This window comes from Barbus barbus (assembly GCF_936440315.1).
Source record: "Barbus barbus genome assembly, chromosome: 2".
Taxonomy (NCBI): domain Eukaryota; kingdom Metazoa; phylum Chordata; class Actinopteri; order Cypriniformes; family Cyprinidae; genus Barbus; species Barbus barbus.
In genome coordinates this window covers 33156615-33175010 of record NC_136730.1, presented here as the reverse complement: position 1 = coordinate 33175010, position 18396 = coordinate 33156615, and the positions used below count along the sequence as shown (strand labels likewise).

The 18396-nt window shown below is 36.9% G+C and overlaps 1 protein-coding gene across 1 annotated transcript in view; it reads left to right on the top strand.

Moving 5' to 3' along the window:
* LOC306843920 (disintegrin and metalloproteinase domain-containing protein 33-like) overlaps positions 1-18396 on the top strand; it is a 70306-nt gene that overhangs the window by 2156 nt on the left and 49754 nt on the right. Inside the window, exon 2 of the mRNA XM_079375642.1 lies at positions 7939-8018. Coding sequence (XP_079231768.1) covers positions 7939-8018 — 80 coding nt within the window. The remainder of the gene's footprint in view (positions 1-7938; positions 8019-18396) is intronic.

Here is an 18396-nt window from a genome sequence, read left to right as displayed (position 1 = left end):
ACTTCTACTTAGACTGGAATAAATTCTTGTGATGTAATAGCCTAATAAAACATATATTGTTGCTGAGTGCATGCAATGCAGGTTCACTGCTTCATTTGCATATTTAATGAGGAAAAGACCAATATAAATTTTGAATGCAAAAAAAAAAATCCAAGAAATGAAATCCCAATTTACAATGCAAATATTAAAATGACTTCAATAGTGAAAACTTAAATACTGATTCTTATACTGAGAATATTGGGACAAGAGGCTACAAAAAAAAACAAAAAAAGTTTTTGTGTCAAGGGATTATTATTTTAGATTATTACACATAGCTTTCTAAAATACTTCAAGTGAAATATTTTTGTTTAATGCATTTCTGTTGTCTGGAATAACTGACTGCTCATCTGCACAATCGATTTCCTGCATAATAGTGTCTATTGTATCTCTGCAGTCTCTCTTTCGCTCTCTCTTTTCATACAATGCAAGTTGTTAATTGATGCCATCTTTCATCTCAAAACAGATATCGACCGTAGTAAAGCTGGCCTTGGAGTACTTCAGGATTACTTTTATGCTGAACATAAAACCTTATTCATCTATTTGGGTGCAATCTCCGGCTTATTCAGTTTGTTCCCAAAATGTGCTTTTCCTTGCCTGTCATTCAGATACTCATACAGTGTCAAATATTTATTATAAACATTGAGCAGTCTAGCTTTCACTTAAATGAATGAATTCACAAGCAATTGCTTACAGTTATTAGAAAAATCTCACCAGGGCCAGTGTGATATTGATAACTCATAAGAGGTCGAATAATCAAACATACACTGAAAAAAATGTACTTAAATTACTAGTAATTTTCACAGGTAATTACAAAAACTGGCAAGTAACACAAAGAATCCAATGTGAAATTTTGAAGTCAAACCATTTTGTTGTACTCCAATACAGTGTAGTTTGAAATAAGTCTGTACTTTAAGCTGTTCATGCTGAATTAATTGCAGAGAAAAAAGAATATGAACAGGAATATCAATAGTGTTGTGATTCAATAGTAAATAGTCTGTAAACAGTCCTATTCGACTGGGGACAGCCTGTGTGTTTTCTATATAGCCTACTGTGCTATTTGTTGCAGAATGATGTGAAAGCTTGAAAAACTGCAAATGAGACAAATGGTGGAAGATAATGCTTGCGTCACAATTAAATAAAAACCGGCATAAAGTCAAAAGTATTCTTCTCTTCGAGGAAGGCCTGGGTTCACGCATTGTGGATTTATTTGAAATATGCACATCATAGCACAGGAGGTATAAATAAGGCAGGCTTTTTGCAGTGGTCTACTCACAGTGCTTTGTGCTCGCCACAGCTGCATGGGTTAGTTATATCACCATTATTCATTTATACGCCTTATGTTTATGCGATGAGAAGAAAGATGGATGACTTTGGGTTTCATCAGTATGTCTAAAAAGCCTCTTGTTCCTGGAATGTTCCATTAGTCCCTGGACTACAGTTTTTCTATCAAGATAATGACTTTCATAAATTGGCTCACACAATAGATAATGGTTGTTTTTCCTTGTAAAAGCGACTTTTGTGGCATGGAATCTTATTATAACACCATCTTTTCTCAAGCTGTAGTTCCACTGTACATCATTATAAATCCTCTCTGTCTTTTTAAATACAGCATGTACTTCAAATTCTGAATATTATAAAGTTGTACTCCATGCTGCCCTTGTGAAAAAGAAGTGTACTAAATTGTGTTGAATGTGAGCTTGTAGTGTACTTTAAAGGCATTTTAAAAGTAAATTTAAAAACTGTATTGCAGATAATATAATATTAATGAAATAAAAGGCCACTTAAGTGTACTTAAAGTACAGTTTTATGACACATGGATAACACACTTAAAGTGTATTTTAAATCTATGTTTTAATCATGCTTTAAAGAAGTACACTTTTGATATCTTGACTAAAATACGAAAGCTCATGTAAAGTACTTGATTATAATTTTAAGTGTAGTGTAATGTATTTAAATTTACTTTTAACTTAAGTTTAAGTTATTATATGTGACCCTAGACCACAAAACCAGTCATAAGGGTCAATTTTTCGAAATTGAGATAAATAAGCTTTCCATTGATGTAAGGTTTGTTAGAATCGAACAATATTTGGCTGAGATACAACTATTTGAAAATCTGGAATCTGAGCGTGCAAAAAATATTGAGAAAATCGTCTATAAAGTTGTCCAAATGAAGTTCTTAGCAATGCATATTACTAATCAAAAATTAAGTTTTAATATATTTACAGTAGGAAATTTACTAAATATATTCATGGAACATGATCTTTACTGTCCTAATAATTTTTGGCATAAAAGAAAAATGGATAATTTTGACCCATACAATGTATTTTTGGCTATTGCTACAAATATACCCCAGCAACGTAAGACTGGTTTTGTGGTCCAATGTCACATATGTTAAATACATGTAATTTCATCATTACAAATGTTTAATTACAAATAAAGACATGACACCAGTTTCAGTTACACTTTATTTTAAGGTATCCTTGTTACAGTGTAATTATACATTTAAGTACTGAGTAATATTAATTAACTACATGCACTTATATGGTTAGGATTAAGCTTTGGCTTATGGTTGCTTGTATGTAATTATGCATGATTAATAGTTATTATAATAGTAAGTACATGTAACAAGGACACCTTAAAATAAAGTGTTACCTAAGTTTCAGTAGATTCTGAAATTACATATAAATATGTATGTAAGTGCTACTTAAGTGGGTCAAACTTATTGCATTGAATATAAATTTAAACTATAATGCATTTTCATTTAATTGTAAACAGCATGCAATGTTACATTTACTCTCTTATATTTTATATTATTTATGATAACTACCCATTTTTAAAAGTATGCTAAATTACAATTCTTTTACAAGAGTGCACACAGTTGTTAGCATTTCAAATAGTACTCATGCTTTATGTGTCCATTGTGCATCAAATAGAGCAGCATGAACTTCTTTGATAAAGACTTAACATAAAACAGTGTATCTCAGAACAGTTTGAAGTGCTAGGGGACGTTAGTGCACTCCTACACCAGCAACGCTCGTGGCATTTGAACAAAAAAAAATTATTGAAGGCTGTATGAGTCAGATTGCATTATAAATTGACCTTCTTAGGTGCTATATGAGTGAGAGAGAAAGTGTGTGTGTGTGTGTTAGAGAGAGAGATACAAAGGTAATCAGAGAGTGAATCAGAGAGACAAAAAGCTACAGACAGAGATGGGGAGCGTGGCGGAGCTGTTAGTTGGAAGGTAAGGGAGGAGTTTGCCTGTGTTGTTTAGAGCTGTCACTGAAGACACCCGGTCCCTGCAGTGCTTTGTGATTGCATTTGGTTTAAAACGGCACCCTGGAAACAGTGATAGAAACAGTTCCATTCAAACCGCTCTATCTCTCTTTTTGTCTGTCTCCTCTCTCACACACGCACCAGGCACAATTCAGAGAAGAGATCCCCCACACAGAAGCAACATTCAATCTTGTGCCAGTTTATCGTAGTCCGTCATCTGCACCATGCAGCATCTTTTAGAGTGTTTTGGACTCACTAAATTGCGGATGCTTCCTGTCAATCTGATATTGACATGTTTTTTTTTTAGTCTCTGTCTCTCAGCAATGGTCTATAGATTGGTCAATCACACAGATGTGTGGAATTCCTCACACAGTCAGACAGCTGCTGTGATAGACTGATATATTGGCCAGGCCAGTTAATCGCTTGATTTTAGACCATTTAAACATAAAGTTTTCATTTACTAAAATGTAGAAAGATTGTTTGTTGATGCCGGAGTTTCATACCCAGTTTTGACTGTCGTTATGCTAATTTAAGGGTTAAAATGATCTTCCTTTGCGTGCATCCTTGCCAATAAACAATTTTGAGAATTTATTGCAATTAAAGCGCATAATTTATAATAGTATCATTTCTGAAGTCAACATATAGAACAGATCCCAAACACACAACATTAGTTGCGCTAGTGTTTCTGTGTAAAGCTAACTTTTTTGTGCCACAATATCACAGTGTTTACCATTTTCCGAGAAGTCAAACTGATGCAAATGGCATATTTCTAAAACATTAAGCTGGGATAGAAAAAGTATTGAAACTGTAAAAAATAGCTGTAATTTATTAAAAATCTTTTGATTATAAATCTTTGTTTTTGAGCAAATATTATGCACAATAGATTGGCATTGCATTTCCATATTTTTATTTCATTTAAGCAATTTTGTATTTCATTAAATTGCATTAGGTTGGCTATATATCAGCATTATACTGGCCATTTGGCCACTCTCTTGAAGAACCCATATCAGTCGCAAATTTTAAATAGGCCTACTCTTTTCATCTCTCTCTCTCTCTCTCCTTTTCTATCTCTCTCAGTAGTGACAGGAAATCATAATCATCTCGTATGTTTTTCTCTCTATTTGTATTCTGTCCTCACTGGGTGATCGATACGTAATCCTAACAACAGTGTTTCTTTATGGATCGTATGTGCTTTCTTACATCTGTGCTGGATATCTGGATACACTCATTAGGTCTCTTTAGAACACAGTATGGGTGTAACCTGCTTCTGTAACATCTGGTGCAATATTTCATTTGTGACATTTTAAAGCTGACATCGGGTGGGATCTGTCAGTTACACTCAACCTATCCCATCCTCAGGTCTGACTTTAATATTGTTCATCTCCGTAATGAGGCGTGAGAATCAGGAAATCAAAGATTTTACACACATTCCGGTGTTAAAATATGAGGAAATCTCTGTTTTTTTGTTTTGTTTTTAATATTCCTACCTTTTCAAGGTGTACAGTGTCTCTCTGTGTCTTGTGTTTCCCTTCTTCTCGTGCCCATATTTGGTCTTCCTGTTCCTGTCCTCGTTTGATGTCATCATTAGTTTATTAGTCCCCAGCCCTGTTCTATTAATTATATAGTTTAGTCTCCCCTTCTTAAACCATGTGTTTCCCTGCCTCTGTGTCTGGGCTGATTTATCAATTATCGCCAGTATCGTCATTCTTTGTTTGTCTATGCCTCCTGCGATCCCTGAGTTTGATTAAATAAAGTCAAATTTTTTCCTCGCCTCCACACTTCTTGCTCCAGAGTGTGATGTGACATACATAAACTGAGCAAAATATGCAAGTTAATATTTGAAGTAATTATAAATATGTGACCCTGGACCACAAAACCAGTCATAAGGGTCAATTTTCCGAAATTGAGATAAATAAGCTTTCCATTGATGTAAGGTTTGTTAGAATCGGACAATATTTGGCTGAGATACAACTATTTGAAAATCTGTAATCTGAGGGTGCAAAAAATATTGAGAAAATCGTCTATAAAGTTGTCCAAATGAAGTTCTTAGCAATGCATATTACTAATCAAAAATTAAGTTTTGATATATTTACAGTTGGAAATTTACTAAATATCTTATATTTTATCTTTTCCTAATGATTTCTAAGGAGTTTTGGCATAAAAGAAAAATCAATAATTTTGACTCATACAATGTAATTTTGGCTATTGCCACAAATATGCTCCAACGACTTAAGACTGGTTTTGTGGTCCAGGGTCACATATACTGTATATAAATATATAAAAAATGCTTTTTTTCCGGCATAATAATGAGACTCCAAGGACAGCAAGAAAGGGAAGTAAGCAGAGAGCAAAAAGAGGAAGAATACTAATTCTCTTCTCCTTCAGACTTCTACTTTTCTCCTGAGGTCTGTTCCTAAAAATCCTGGTAAGAGAGGAAGTGGAAAAAGTAATGCTCTTTGGGACCCCCATGGCAGTTGAGTGACTTGACGGGCAGATAATTGTCAACCAGAGGAAGGTCAATTTTGCTGTGTTTGAAGAGCAACTGCCCTCAAGCCAGCTCTGGCCTTCTTAGATCGTTCTTTGGGAACAATGTCTTAGGCTGGCTTGCAGCTAATGCCTTCTCTAAACCTATTAGTTTTGGAAAATGGTTTTCTCTAGAGGGCCATAGTCTGCGTTGATGGATTCTCTGGATTTATGTTGTGCAGGCGACAGGCTGATTATTTTACGTCCCCAAAACTCAAACTTGGCCTTTGATGATGTTTATTGTGGAAAAGAACTGCGGTTACAACCAGAAGGGACTTTGCGAAACATTGTGTTGTGATTGACAAGCCACAGTGATTTAGATGGCGCTGATTTAAGACGAGCCAGATATTTTAGCATTAGAAGAGATGAGACCATTACAATTTGGAAATAGAAAAGTAAATTGGAAAAAGGATGGTCTTGTGAGGAGCATGCCGACACACTCCCCTCCCGATCAATTCTATTGCTTCCTTTTACCGCGTGTCATATTTTATAAACTCCAGCCATAAATGGATATGGCGAGGTCAGTAATGATCTTATTTTTCCACATTTGTGTGCATGACAGTTCTGTGTGAGACCCCAGATGTCTGGGATCAAGCTGAGAGGGGATTCTTATGTGTTTCCTTTTGCAAAGAAAAGTGCTATCCTTGGGGAAAAGGAGAAAATTCCACACCTCTCATTATCTCTCCCCTCTTGTTCTTCTCTTTATCAGAGAGAATGCATAGCCAGTTTTGCTGTGCTGATAATCAACTTGTAAAAGCTTGTAATTTTAGTGTCTAATTTTGGATCCCTCAAGAGCTTTAAATCAAGTGCATGAAAGCTGAGACGCACAAAATGATTTATGAGGATGATTATTCCTCTTAATCATGAGTGATTGAGGGAGATTAATAGTGTGACCTGCTGCCCACTCTCAGCTGCCTCTCTAGAGTTGATTAACTTAAAACCAGGCCTAGATTGCCAAACTATGTTGTAGTCTCATAAGTAACATGTCCATGTTCAACTTTCATAAGGTTTCAGGCTTGATAAAAGCACAAACATGGTTAGTAGTCTGGGCACTTGCAGGATTTCATCTCGGGGTACACGCTATGCCCCTAATTCAGTAAGTCTCAGATCATTTGGCTTTTTTATTGTGACTTGACACAAGGTCAGGAAAAATGTCATATGATACAGCACTCAAAACTTCTTTGAAAGGAATTAATTTAAGATATTTGTTTAAAAAATCTATTAAAAAATACACTACTTGTTCAAATGATTGGGATCCGTAATATTTTTTTATTGTTGTAATATTGTGAATTTTTATTACAATTTAAAACAAATGGTTTCTTTTTTATTATATCATAAATATATTTTTTCCAACTAAATCCTAATTTATTAGCAGCCATTGATTGCACCAATAATATAAACCATCATAAATCATTCTAGTATGCTGATTTGGTGCTCAATAAACATTTGTTATTAATATCAATATTAAAACAGCTGTGTTACTTAATATAAAAAAAAAAAAAAAGGAAAATCTGTCATTAATTACTCACCCTCATGTCTTTCCAAACCTGTAAGACCTTCGTTCATCTTCGGAACACAAATTAAGATATTTTTATGAATTCCGAGAGCTGTCTGAGAGCTCCATGTGACATCAGTGGTTCAATCGTATTTTTATGAAGCTACGAGAATACATTTTGTGCTCAACGAAAACAAAAATAACGACTTTATTCAACAATTAGTCTCCTCTGCGTCATCCAATAGCACCATTTTGGAGAGTATCACATATCACATACAACGGATGTACACAGATTCGTTGTTTACACATTGATCTGAATGTAAACAATGTATCCGCGTACATACGTTGTATATGTTTCTGGGCCTTGATCATGTTAGGAACCTTGCTGTCTATGGGAGGGTCAGAGAGCTCTCTTTGTAACTTTTTTTTCTTGATGGTTGTACCACATGACTTTTTAGAGTCATTAAAATTAAACTTAAAATTTGTTGAAATCAATATGGAATCGAGATTAATAAAAAGAGTACATTTCTATAACCCTAAAAGTGAAGCATATATGTCAGTAAACATTTATTTCCTCCCATCATCTCAGTGTATCTCTTTCTTTTCAGTGGAAGACAGAGGACAGAGAGTGACAGCACACTGGATCTCTCACAGAACAGCGCAGCAAGAGACTGAAAAATCATTTAAGGTAAGACTAGGTAACTATAATAAAAAAAGAAATTCACCACACACACACACACATATATATATATATATATATATATATATATATATATATATACATACAGTATAACATTAAATATTCATTTTATTTATACTGTCAGGACACTGCATACTAGGGTGATGTTATATGTTAGATGGTGTACTAAAGACACATTGTACTCTGTTGTCTTGGTCTTAGCAGTAAGTTTTCCAAACAATGTGGTATGTTGTGCAATAATGGATGTTTGTGGATTTGATCCATGTGGCAAAAGTTTTTTCGTGATATGTAATCTAATGGACAACATAGTGATTTTTTCTAGATGGTCAAGCCAATGTCTTACAAGACAGTCCATTGGGTACTTAGAAGGAGGTAATCGTTAACTCTTGCAGCTGGCGGTGGCAGAAAGCAGCTCCTGATAAGCACCCTAGGGTTCTGGTTCTTGTTATCTGACTTATAAAAGCTTGTAGAGAAACTCTGCTGGTGTGTATTTCAGACTCTTCCATTATGTGGAAGGCCTGGAATCCAGACAGACCCTTTGCGTTTGGTCGCTGCAGGTGTTCTAGCATTCAGAGTTTCTAACAAGCAACTACAAAGCTTATCGTTCATGTTCTTTTGGAAGAGCTTGATGATTCTGTACAGTCTAGGAGACCACCTGACTTCTGAAGCATCTAAAAGAGCCCCTCTTTATTCAAGTCAATGACAACAATGTAGTGTAGTTTCAGGCAGCTACTCTAATCATGGCTCCCGGTTCTGTGTCCAGTTGTCGCATGATGAGTATTCAGTCCTCTGGAGTGTAGACTGGAGTAATATTCTACCCATTTCTCCATCTATTTACCCATCTGAATGTTTTTTTATAAACCATATGAATATTACATACTATGTATATCAGCTACCCACTCTCCAGTTGTCTATATTAGCCACTGAAAACCTCATATAAATATTACATACCATATAAATAATTCATAAAGTTCAATGAAATTGTCTGACCTGACCAGAAGAATCCATTCCTATTGGCTGATTTAAAGTCCCAGCTCTACCTACTGAAAGTTTTCTATTCTTGAATAGTATAGCTGCATTTCATGTGCAACACAGCCACTCACATGTGAGTGCACACACACATCCTTGCATACTCCACTGGAACATCCACTCAGTCTGATTTCTCTGTTATATTGACATCTGTGCTCTGTCTCAAAACTCAATGCCCTTCGGATGCATCTAACCTTCTTGGCTTGTTGTGAAACCCTGAGACAACCTGAAAATGTTAAGCCCAAAAGAAGTCCAGTTAAACCTACATGAGAACAATGATGAACCTACAATAATAAAAATGAACAAATTTTTCTCTTATAATATGTTGCGTAAATACTAAGGGCCGGATTTACTAAACAGGGTAAATTAGAGCGCAATTCCATAAAAGCGTTGATGTGAGGGGAAAATTCTGCAGGTGATTTACTAACAATGCACACATTAAAGAACACAGGTGCAGACAGATCATTTCCATAATGACCAGCACAGTCTACAAAGAGGAGTGCATATTATCGCCTGCTTTAAGACATGCTTTTTTGGTGTTAAATAATGGTGCAAAAATTTCAATAAGTGCATATTCAATAAGGTCAGGACCAAAAATAACTGTTCATGCCTTTTCAGCGCTAATTCTTCTCTGCACATCTTTAGTAAATTGTGATAGTACAAAAGACAGTTTGCGCTGGTGCAAGCTGTTAGTAAATCTGGCCCTAAATGGTCAATCTATGGACATCAGGTCCTGTGTGTGTGGTTCTTCGTGGGAAGTTTGTCAGGCTTACCAGTATTTCTTTTCGGTCTAATATGGAGTTAATGTCTGTCTTAGAGGCGTATATGTGGGATGTCTCAGTAAAGGTGTCATGAACTAACTATTTAATAGTTTATTATAAACTGTAAGAAAGGATATTCTAGGTTGTTCGACACTTTGATCCATGAGGGTGAAGTCATGCAAGTCTGGACCATTAGTAATCCACTATATAAAATCCACAGATTTAAAAATCCACAGAATTTGAGTGAAGCATGTGCTCGGTTTGAATAAACATGACTCTTTTGAGTGTTTGGAGCCAAACAGATTCTGTCTGCTGTTGTTTGCCACTGGTGCTGACTTGTGATGTTGTGGCAACTTCTTGACATTTAGGTCCAGCCTGTGAATATGTCACCATCTGTAGAGAGAAATAACCAATCACATCTTCATATTTCATGGAAATGGTAAGACTAGTGATTTTACTGGACCTTGAATTACTTGATATGGTGCAACAAAATGATCAGATATTAATTTTCTATAAGAGTTGGCGATTTCCTGCAACATACTGGCTGCAGTGACTGTTGCCAGTGCAGCAAGAACAGAGCTCAGCTTTATGCAGATGAGGACCAAAGCGGTTCCTCCTAGAAACCAACAGCTAGGCTCTGTGATCTCAAGAGATGTAATAGCTGTCGGTGAGAACACAGCTTTGTCGCTTCTCCCTCACTGCTGGTGTCTCTCACAGGCTTGCATGTTCACTTAATAGCTGACTTCACAAATTGACAGAAAACACATGTTTGTGCGCTCACTCACAGGCCATGAGAATCTGGACGTTTGATTGAACTTCTGGCTCTTCTGGTGATGATGTAATGAGTCACTTTGCTGTTTGGAGCTTGGCTGAATGCATGTCAGGCGGATGTAATTTTATACGCTGAAACAAAGACACACACACAGACGCTCTTCCCTAAGGATGGGGGCAGGGGAACAGGCCGCCTGCCAGTGTATGAAGGAAAAATGTTAGCTACTTATAGCAAAAGAAAATCACTCTCTGGCTCTTTGTGTGTCACCGAGAATTGAGCATATGGTTTAGATTTTTCCATTTTTTTTTTCGAAATTTCCCACACAGATATGTGACAGGTTTTCGTTTTGCTGATAAGTAGATGGCGGTCACACAGTGGCAGTTTGATATGTAGCAGGCATATATACAGTATATAAATGTAATGTTTTATTTGTCAAATTTAATTTCTTTGTTATTGTGTATAGAACTCATCTCAACATTTCACTTGGAATTACAGAGTTAACAAAAATTGTACCTGCACGACTTTGTGAAGAATCAAATCCAAGTGACATTTATTTGAAAGAAATATAGCATACTTTTATTTTCATTTATTTTATTATTATTATTATTATTATTATTATTTTGGAAAGGGACCATGTACAATGTGGAATGTGGAAATAAAATAACAGATTCTGCATAATATATTACAATACAATATATTATACATATGCACATACATATCTGATCAGAGAATGAATGAATGAATATTATACAAGCTGATACATCACAACCATATATAGTTTAAAAAGGTTTACATGTAAAAACATTTTAATTAATAACATTACATTAATTAAAAACATTTAAAAAGAGGTTTATGTTTTAAAACAACGGAAATTGTATACTTGTAAAATTTCTGATTGTCCAAAATGTTTATAGTTAATGTGGTGAACTACACCAGTGGTAATTCTGTAAGGACACCAGTGTGAATTTGAGTGGAAATGACTTCATACATCCACAAAAATATTTGCAACACCATATGGTTAAATGTAATTGCAGAAAATGGCTCAGAAATGTGAAGATGGTTAGTTTACAAAAACAAAACTTATGCCACTTTAAGTAAATTTATTTGCAGATGGCACTTGGTTTCATATTTTGCATCAAACGTGATGCCATTCAGACATTTTAAGTGAGTCCAAAAGGGTTCAGTGTCCAAACCTTTCTGGTATTCTGGACTCAGAGAAGGCATATATCAGTTTTCTTTTTTTACTAATATGTTTAAAATATTTTTTTCAGGCAGTACGCTGAGCTATTTATAATGAGCACACCAACATGAGCCAAGGCTAATGAGTTATGTTTGATATCTGAGATAATTGCAAGGTTTGTTTTGACTTGAGTCACACACAAATCATTTCAGAATGCTAACCATTTTATGAAATTCCTCATAGTTCATGTTTTTGCTATCTCTAGTTAGACTTCAGCTATACTGCTCTGGATGACAACAATTTTTCCAGTCCCTCCTGCTAAAAGCAACCCAGAGCATGATGGTGCCACCAGCATGCATGACAGTAGGAGTGATGCTCCTGAGTGTTGAGCGGTGATTGATTTTTGACTAACTTTCCTAGTGGCTGTTCTAAAGAGAGAGAAAAAAGATGAAGCATTCTTCAAAATTGTGTGACCGAGTTATTAAGACCTCTAATAAATATCACTAATTTAATTAAGTCAGTGATATTTAAATTGAGCAGTTAAGAAATCTGGTGGTTTTCTGTAGCTCACAATTTAGTGAAGTGACATACTGTCAAGTATGGTGTCCCATACTTAGAATTTGTGCTCTGCATTTAACCCATACAACGTGCACACACACAGCAGTGAACACACACACACCGTGAACACACACCCGGAGCAGTGGGCAGCCATTTATGCTGCGGCGCCCGGGGAGCAGTTGGGGGTTCGGTGCCTTGCTCAAGGGCACGTCAGTCATGGTATTGAGGGTGGAGAGAGCGCTGGACACTCACTCCCCCCACCTACAATCCCTGCCGGCCAAAATTTCTTGGAATGGCCAGAATTTACAGCAAGCACACTTTTACAGAATATATCAATCAATGATAATTTAATATGTACGGAACTGTGAGTTTTACAATAAGAAATGCACAAGTCAATATTAGTTTTTCCCCCTCCCAAAGAAGAAATGGCCCAGAACTTGAAAATGCAATGTGCTCGCAATGTTAGAACTCCTCAGATCTTTCTAGATATCTGATCTGAAAAAGAAAAATGATCCCCTGAAAACTGAAATATGGATAAACAGTGGAAGGACTGAAGGACTATGAAAGACTTAGCTTCACTTAACCATTGCACCTTGCAAATTATTTACAGAGCATATTTTGTTTATGCGTTGTGCTTTTACGACTTCCCATGGGGGAAGTCGTGGCCTAATGGTTAGAGAGTCGGACTTGTAATCCAAAGGTTGCGGGTTCGAGTCTCGGGCCGGCAGGGATTGTAGGTGGGGGGAGTGAATGTCCAGCGCTCTCTCCACCCTCAATACCACGACTGAGGTGCCCTTGAGCAAGGCACCGAACCCCCAACTGCTCCCCGGGCGCCGCAGCATAAATGGCTGCCCACTGCTCCGGGTGTGTGTTCACGGTGTGTGTGTGTGTTCACTGCTGTGTGTGTGCACGTTGGATGGGTTAAATGCAGAGCACGAATTCCGAGTATGGGTCACCATACTTGGCAGTATGTCACTTCACTTCACTTTTATGTTACTAACACATGTTTTATGTTTATAATGCCTTAATTCGTTTAATTTTAATTCCACCTTAGCCATAATCAATACTCAGACTGGAGGTAAAGAAGTTACGATTGTTATGCCAACTGTTTGGTGTTTTACATTCTACGTAGAATAGAATTTAGTAGAAATACAACCTTTAACAGAGAGAATTCTTTCAGAGTTCAGTCAGAGAGCAAGAGCCAAAAGAGCGAGAGTGGAAAGTTACATGGGAGGACGTCCATGAAACAAAAATAAGCACGTTTGACACCAGCAATCCTGCAAGGAATTAGATTTGTTTTCCCCCACCCTACGTTCCTCTTTCTTCTCTCCTCTATCTCTCTCTGGCTTTCACTCTCAATCATTCTCTCCTCCCTTTCATTCGCCGCTCCATCACAGTCACTCTCTGTATGGCTCTCTCTTTTTTATTCTATCCTTCTAACTCACTCACCCCCTGTCCTTTCTCTACCTCCAGAGGCATTTTTTTTTGCACTGAAAGTGTTATACTTTTTGACCTCCAGAAGTAAAACCAACATTTGAATTGAATTCAGTGCAGTCTGAAGTCCCACTTTAAGTGAAGTAGTTGAAGTTGCTGCTGAATTTGCAGCTATAACGGAATAGGCTCATTTGTCTTAGGACGTGGGTCCCCAAGATGAACCTGCCTGGCATTTGGGTCATGCTCACAAGTAGGCGAATACAAGTATGTATTACTTTAGATGGAAAAACTATTACAAAATCAAAATTGTATAGTATTTTTTATACAGAACTCCCGATAAACCTGCCTCAGCATTTAAAACCAAAACAAACTGTGAAATGCTGACATGTCAGTCAGACAGTCTCTTCCTGTGTAAGCAGACAGTTCTTGTCCAGAATAAACTAAACAAGATATACAGAAGAGACTGAGGTCTAAGATAAATATAGAAGAGTAACCTCTATCAAAATTCCATATTTAATGGCCAGGAGGTGTTGGTTTGAACCATTGGGATGTGGCTAGCTGCTTTTAGCCCCAATTAATTTCCCCCAAATCATCTTTCCCGCGTCTCTTGTGTGACTCCTCTTCAACATAGTCACACACGAAGAATGAGCGATGATGAGTCCTCCAGGATGGAATGTCATGAGGAGACTGTGGTAAATTTGATCTGGTGCACACAACTCCCTTAATGGCAGACAGGTTATATTAAAAACATTGTCCTCATAGCTGAATCCACATCTCTCAAAGCCGTCTGTCTACAAAAGCCGATAACTGCGCTATAAAAGGTCTCATATGTGCAGCGCCTGGAAGCTCAATAATCTCTTACCCCCATTAGTCAAAATGTATCCAGTAAGTTCAAAGGAAAATGTATGCACAGAGAAATACGGTTACCGAAAATTAGCTTCCTTACCAAGTGAATACGAAACTAGGACAATTTGTCACATTGAGAAGTGAGTGGATTTAATATGAAATCATATTTTCTTTGATTCCCTCGGCTGATGTAAACACAATTCCATGAGGTTCCTCTGTGGTCCCAGTGTACTATTATGTGCTATCATGGTCTCATCTCTGAAAAAGGATGTCATGCTTCTAAACCTATCAGAATATTTACAGAAGCAAAGCACAAGTTGGCGTTCTGTGAAAACGCGAGTGTGAAAGTACATCAAATTTGAATGCATCTCTATAGTTTCGATGTTTTCAAACCAACTCACATGGCAATACATTATTTTCAGCCCCTCCAGCTCTCGTTGCTGCATCCAGAATTCATTATTTCAGTGTGGGATTGCCTAACCTAAAATGCATTGGTACAGATCATTACATCATTTGAAAGAGTAATAGCAAGCATAAGGAGAGTTTGAAAGTCAACACAGTTCAATATTTGATGGGATACAGTGGTTCACACTTAGTTCGCCCATTCTTTCTTCCTGGAACACAAAAGGGAACACAAAAGTTTAGCAAAATATCACAGGTGCTTTTTTCCATACAATGGAAGTGAGTGAGAATGGATTCTGTTAAGCTCAAAAGGTGACAGCCATAAAGTATAATTAAAGTGATCAGTATGAACTATATTAAAAGTCTTCTGAAACCATATATCACTGTGACAAACAAGCTGAAATTCCTGAAAATGTTCTTCTCTGTTGCAGCACTCATTTCATTCAGATTTATTTTCAAACATGACACATTATGCCGCGTTTGTTGGCAGTGATGCCAAATGTTACTGGTTTAAATCTTGAGAAGCTACAGTTTAGATATATATATATCTTTCTCAGAATTATTATAAATCTTCTGAAGATTTGGGATTCTGCAAAATTTCTCCTTTCGTAGTCCACAAAAAAAAAGAAAAGGAAAACAGGTCTTACAGGTTTAATAGCATGAAGATGAGCAGATATTCCTTTAAATTTTTCTTTTCAATACATTCTATTATGTATGAAAATGTTCAGCTGAAATGCATGCTTTGGCACAAATGCAGTGTCCCAGTATGGTGCAGTCTTTCACAAGACTACAAGCTTGCAGCCCAGCATGAGCTCTGGGATTGCAGATACCACGCGCCTGAGTGCCCACCTCCCTGGCTTTATGTTGCTCTTTCATTTATCATTCAGATGTAATCATGTCAACAGAAGAACAACTGAATCCCCTCATATAAATATTTAAACTGAGGTGATGAAGAGTCTGGAGAGGTTTCCGAAAGGGTTTGCTTAATCTAATTTTCTACCAACTATTCAGGAGTTTTTTTTTTTCAGAGTGGCCTAAGCTAAATTAGATGTGCCTTTGACATAGAATGCAAATGAACCAACACAAATCAAGTGTTTGACAAGAATTAAATTTAGGGTGTGCCGACATGTTTTGACTGCTAAGTCTGAGGATCTGTATTCCAGCGGTATTACTTACGAGACTTCACACAAAACATGACAGCGTTTGTCATACACTTCTGTACAATCACTTCAAGCAGTCTGTCTTTCAGTCGTCATCTTTCATTTTTCTATCGCCCCTTTTCTAACATCCATTTCTCCCGTTGTCCTCTGACATCTTCTCTCGTCCCTTCACCTGTCTCTTTGACAGCGGCATGAAACTTTTGGGGTTGGTAAGTGATTGCTTGTTGAGGAAAAGTGACCCCCTCCTCAACTCCTCATTTCTTCCATCTCAACCTTTACCCATTTGATTTATGAGATGTGAATTTGTCTCAAACCTCCTCATCTCTTCTCGCTTTATTCCGTGGAGCTAAACTCCTCCTCATCCTAGAACATTCAGACAGATGTCTGTATGTGTCGTCCTGCGGTTTCTAATGCATTTCCTTTCTTCACATAGAAAATTTGTCTTTATGTTCCAATTATTTCTCCACAGTTGCATCAGAAACTAGATTTTTACTTGTTGTGATGTGGTTCTTGCCTGTGCAAAAGTTGCAAGGGTCTTTTGCAGGGTTGCCAGGGTTTCTGTGCAAGAACAATGTGGTTTCTACATTTTGGGGGGTAAATATTGGTGGCACTTGCTTGTAGAAATGTTGCTAGGGTGTTGTGGGTGGTTAGCATGGCATTGCTATGTGGTTGCCAGGTGGTTGCTACATTTTCTGAAAGATATACAAGTGGTGCTTGCCAATCCAAAAGTCATGAGAGTATTATAGGGGGCTGACAGGGCTAGGACTAGGACTGCCCACAACTATGTTCCTAGTTGACCATTAGCTGTTCAAGCCGTTAGTCGACTAACTCCATGTTTATAATATTAATTTAAAGGTGACATATCATATTTTTCTGTGATTCAGTGATATATTCAGGTCTTCGGTGCATCTACCAACCCAGAAAACGTGAAAAAGAGCAACCCAGCAAATTATTTGGGTAAGCTTTTCTTTTTGCAGCCCATGTGTGTTTTTAAGCGCAATAAGACATGAAAGAGAGTTTAGTACTCACATGCCATGTGAGAGCCTCTTTCTAAGTTTCTACGGTGTTCTGGTCTCTTTAATATTCCTTTCCCTGATATAGCTCGTATTTTTTTTTGGTTACCAGTTTTATCATCTGCCAGGTGAAAAAGGCATGATTACTTAAGTAAGCACATATCTTTCCATCAAGCCGCTCAATTTTAGGTATCATATTTGCACTAATACTGTTTGGTTCAACTTCAAACCTTAAGTATGAGCTATAGCAATAGTAATAATTCACAAACGCTTCCACCTTCAAATTACTTTCTGAGAATGCACTAGCAGCAAGACGTTTCACATTACAATCATTCTTTTTCACTGCTGCTCCAGTCATTTCATGTGTGGTCCCTATAGGGTACTGTTTATACAACATTCTCCCCAAGGTCTGTAGAACATCTTACTGACTTTAGTTGCCGCTGGACTAAGAGATTTTCCATTTGTATCGCAGGACTTTTGATGGCTGGAGGGAGGAGTTTTTGTCTACTGATGTCTGACTTCTTGGAATGGGTTTACATGGAGGATCAAAATCCTCAGCCTCCTACCCGTTTTATCTGCTAGCACAGCGAACCACAAGCAATGCATGCAGAGCAAACACATGCTAGATGCTATAGCTCTGGCCTGCTGGCTTCAACACTGTTTTTTCTCTTAATGCCAGGGTTTAAATGTGCAGCCGACTCAGTGACATGGTTGCATTTTTTGGAGAGAGTTCTTTACTGAAGATTTTACTTTACTGAAGTATAGTTTCACAAATCTATTGTCGGACCATTCTGTTTTTGCTTCAAATTTCGAAATGATACAGCCTCATTTAGATTAAAAACTTGTTTTGACAATGATTAAAATGCAGTGGTTGCCTCTCTTTTTAAATGGAAAGATGACAGACAAAGCATTAGTTTGTTTATATGAAGATATTTATTTTATTTGTGTAACTTATTTGATTTGGGGTTTGTTTTAAAATTTCAATTTAGTTTTGTTATATTTCAATTTCACAAAGAAACGTGCAGCAATAGCCTAATAAAAGGACACCTTCTCATTTACTATATAATGTCTTCAATCTCATTTTCTTCAATTCTCATGAAAAAAAGTTGAATCGTTACATCCCTATTTTAAAGTATTAACATCAACTTATTGGCAACTCAACTAATTGTCTTATGCCACCAGTTCTTTTGATAGAAATGACATAGGCAGCT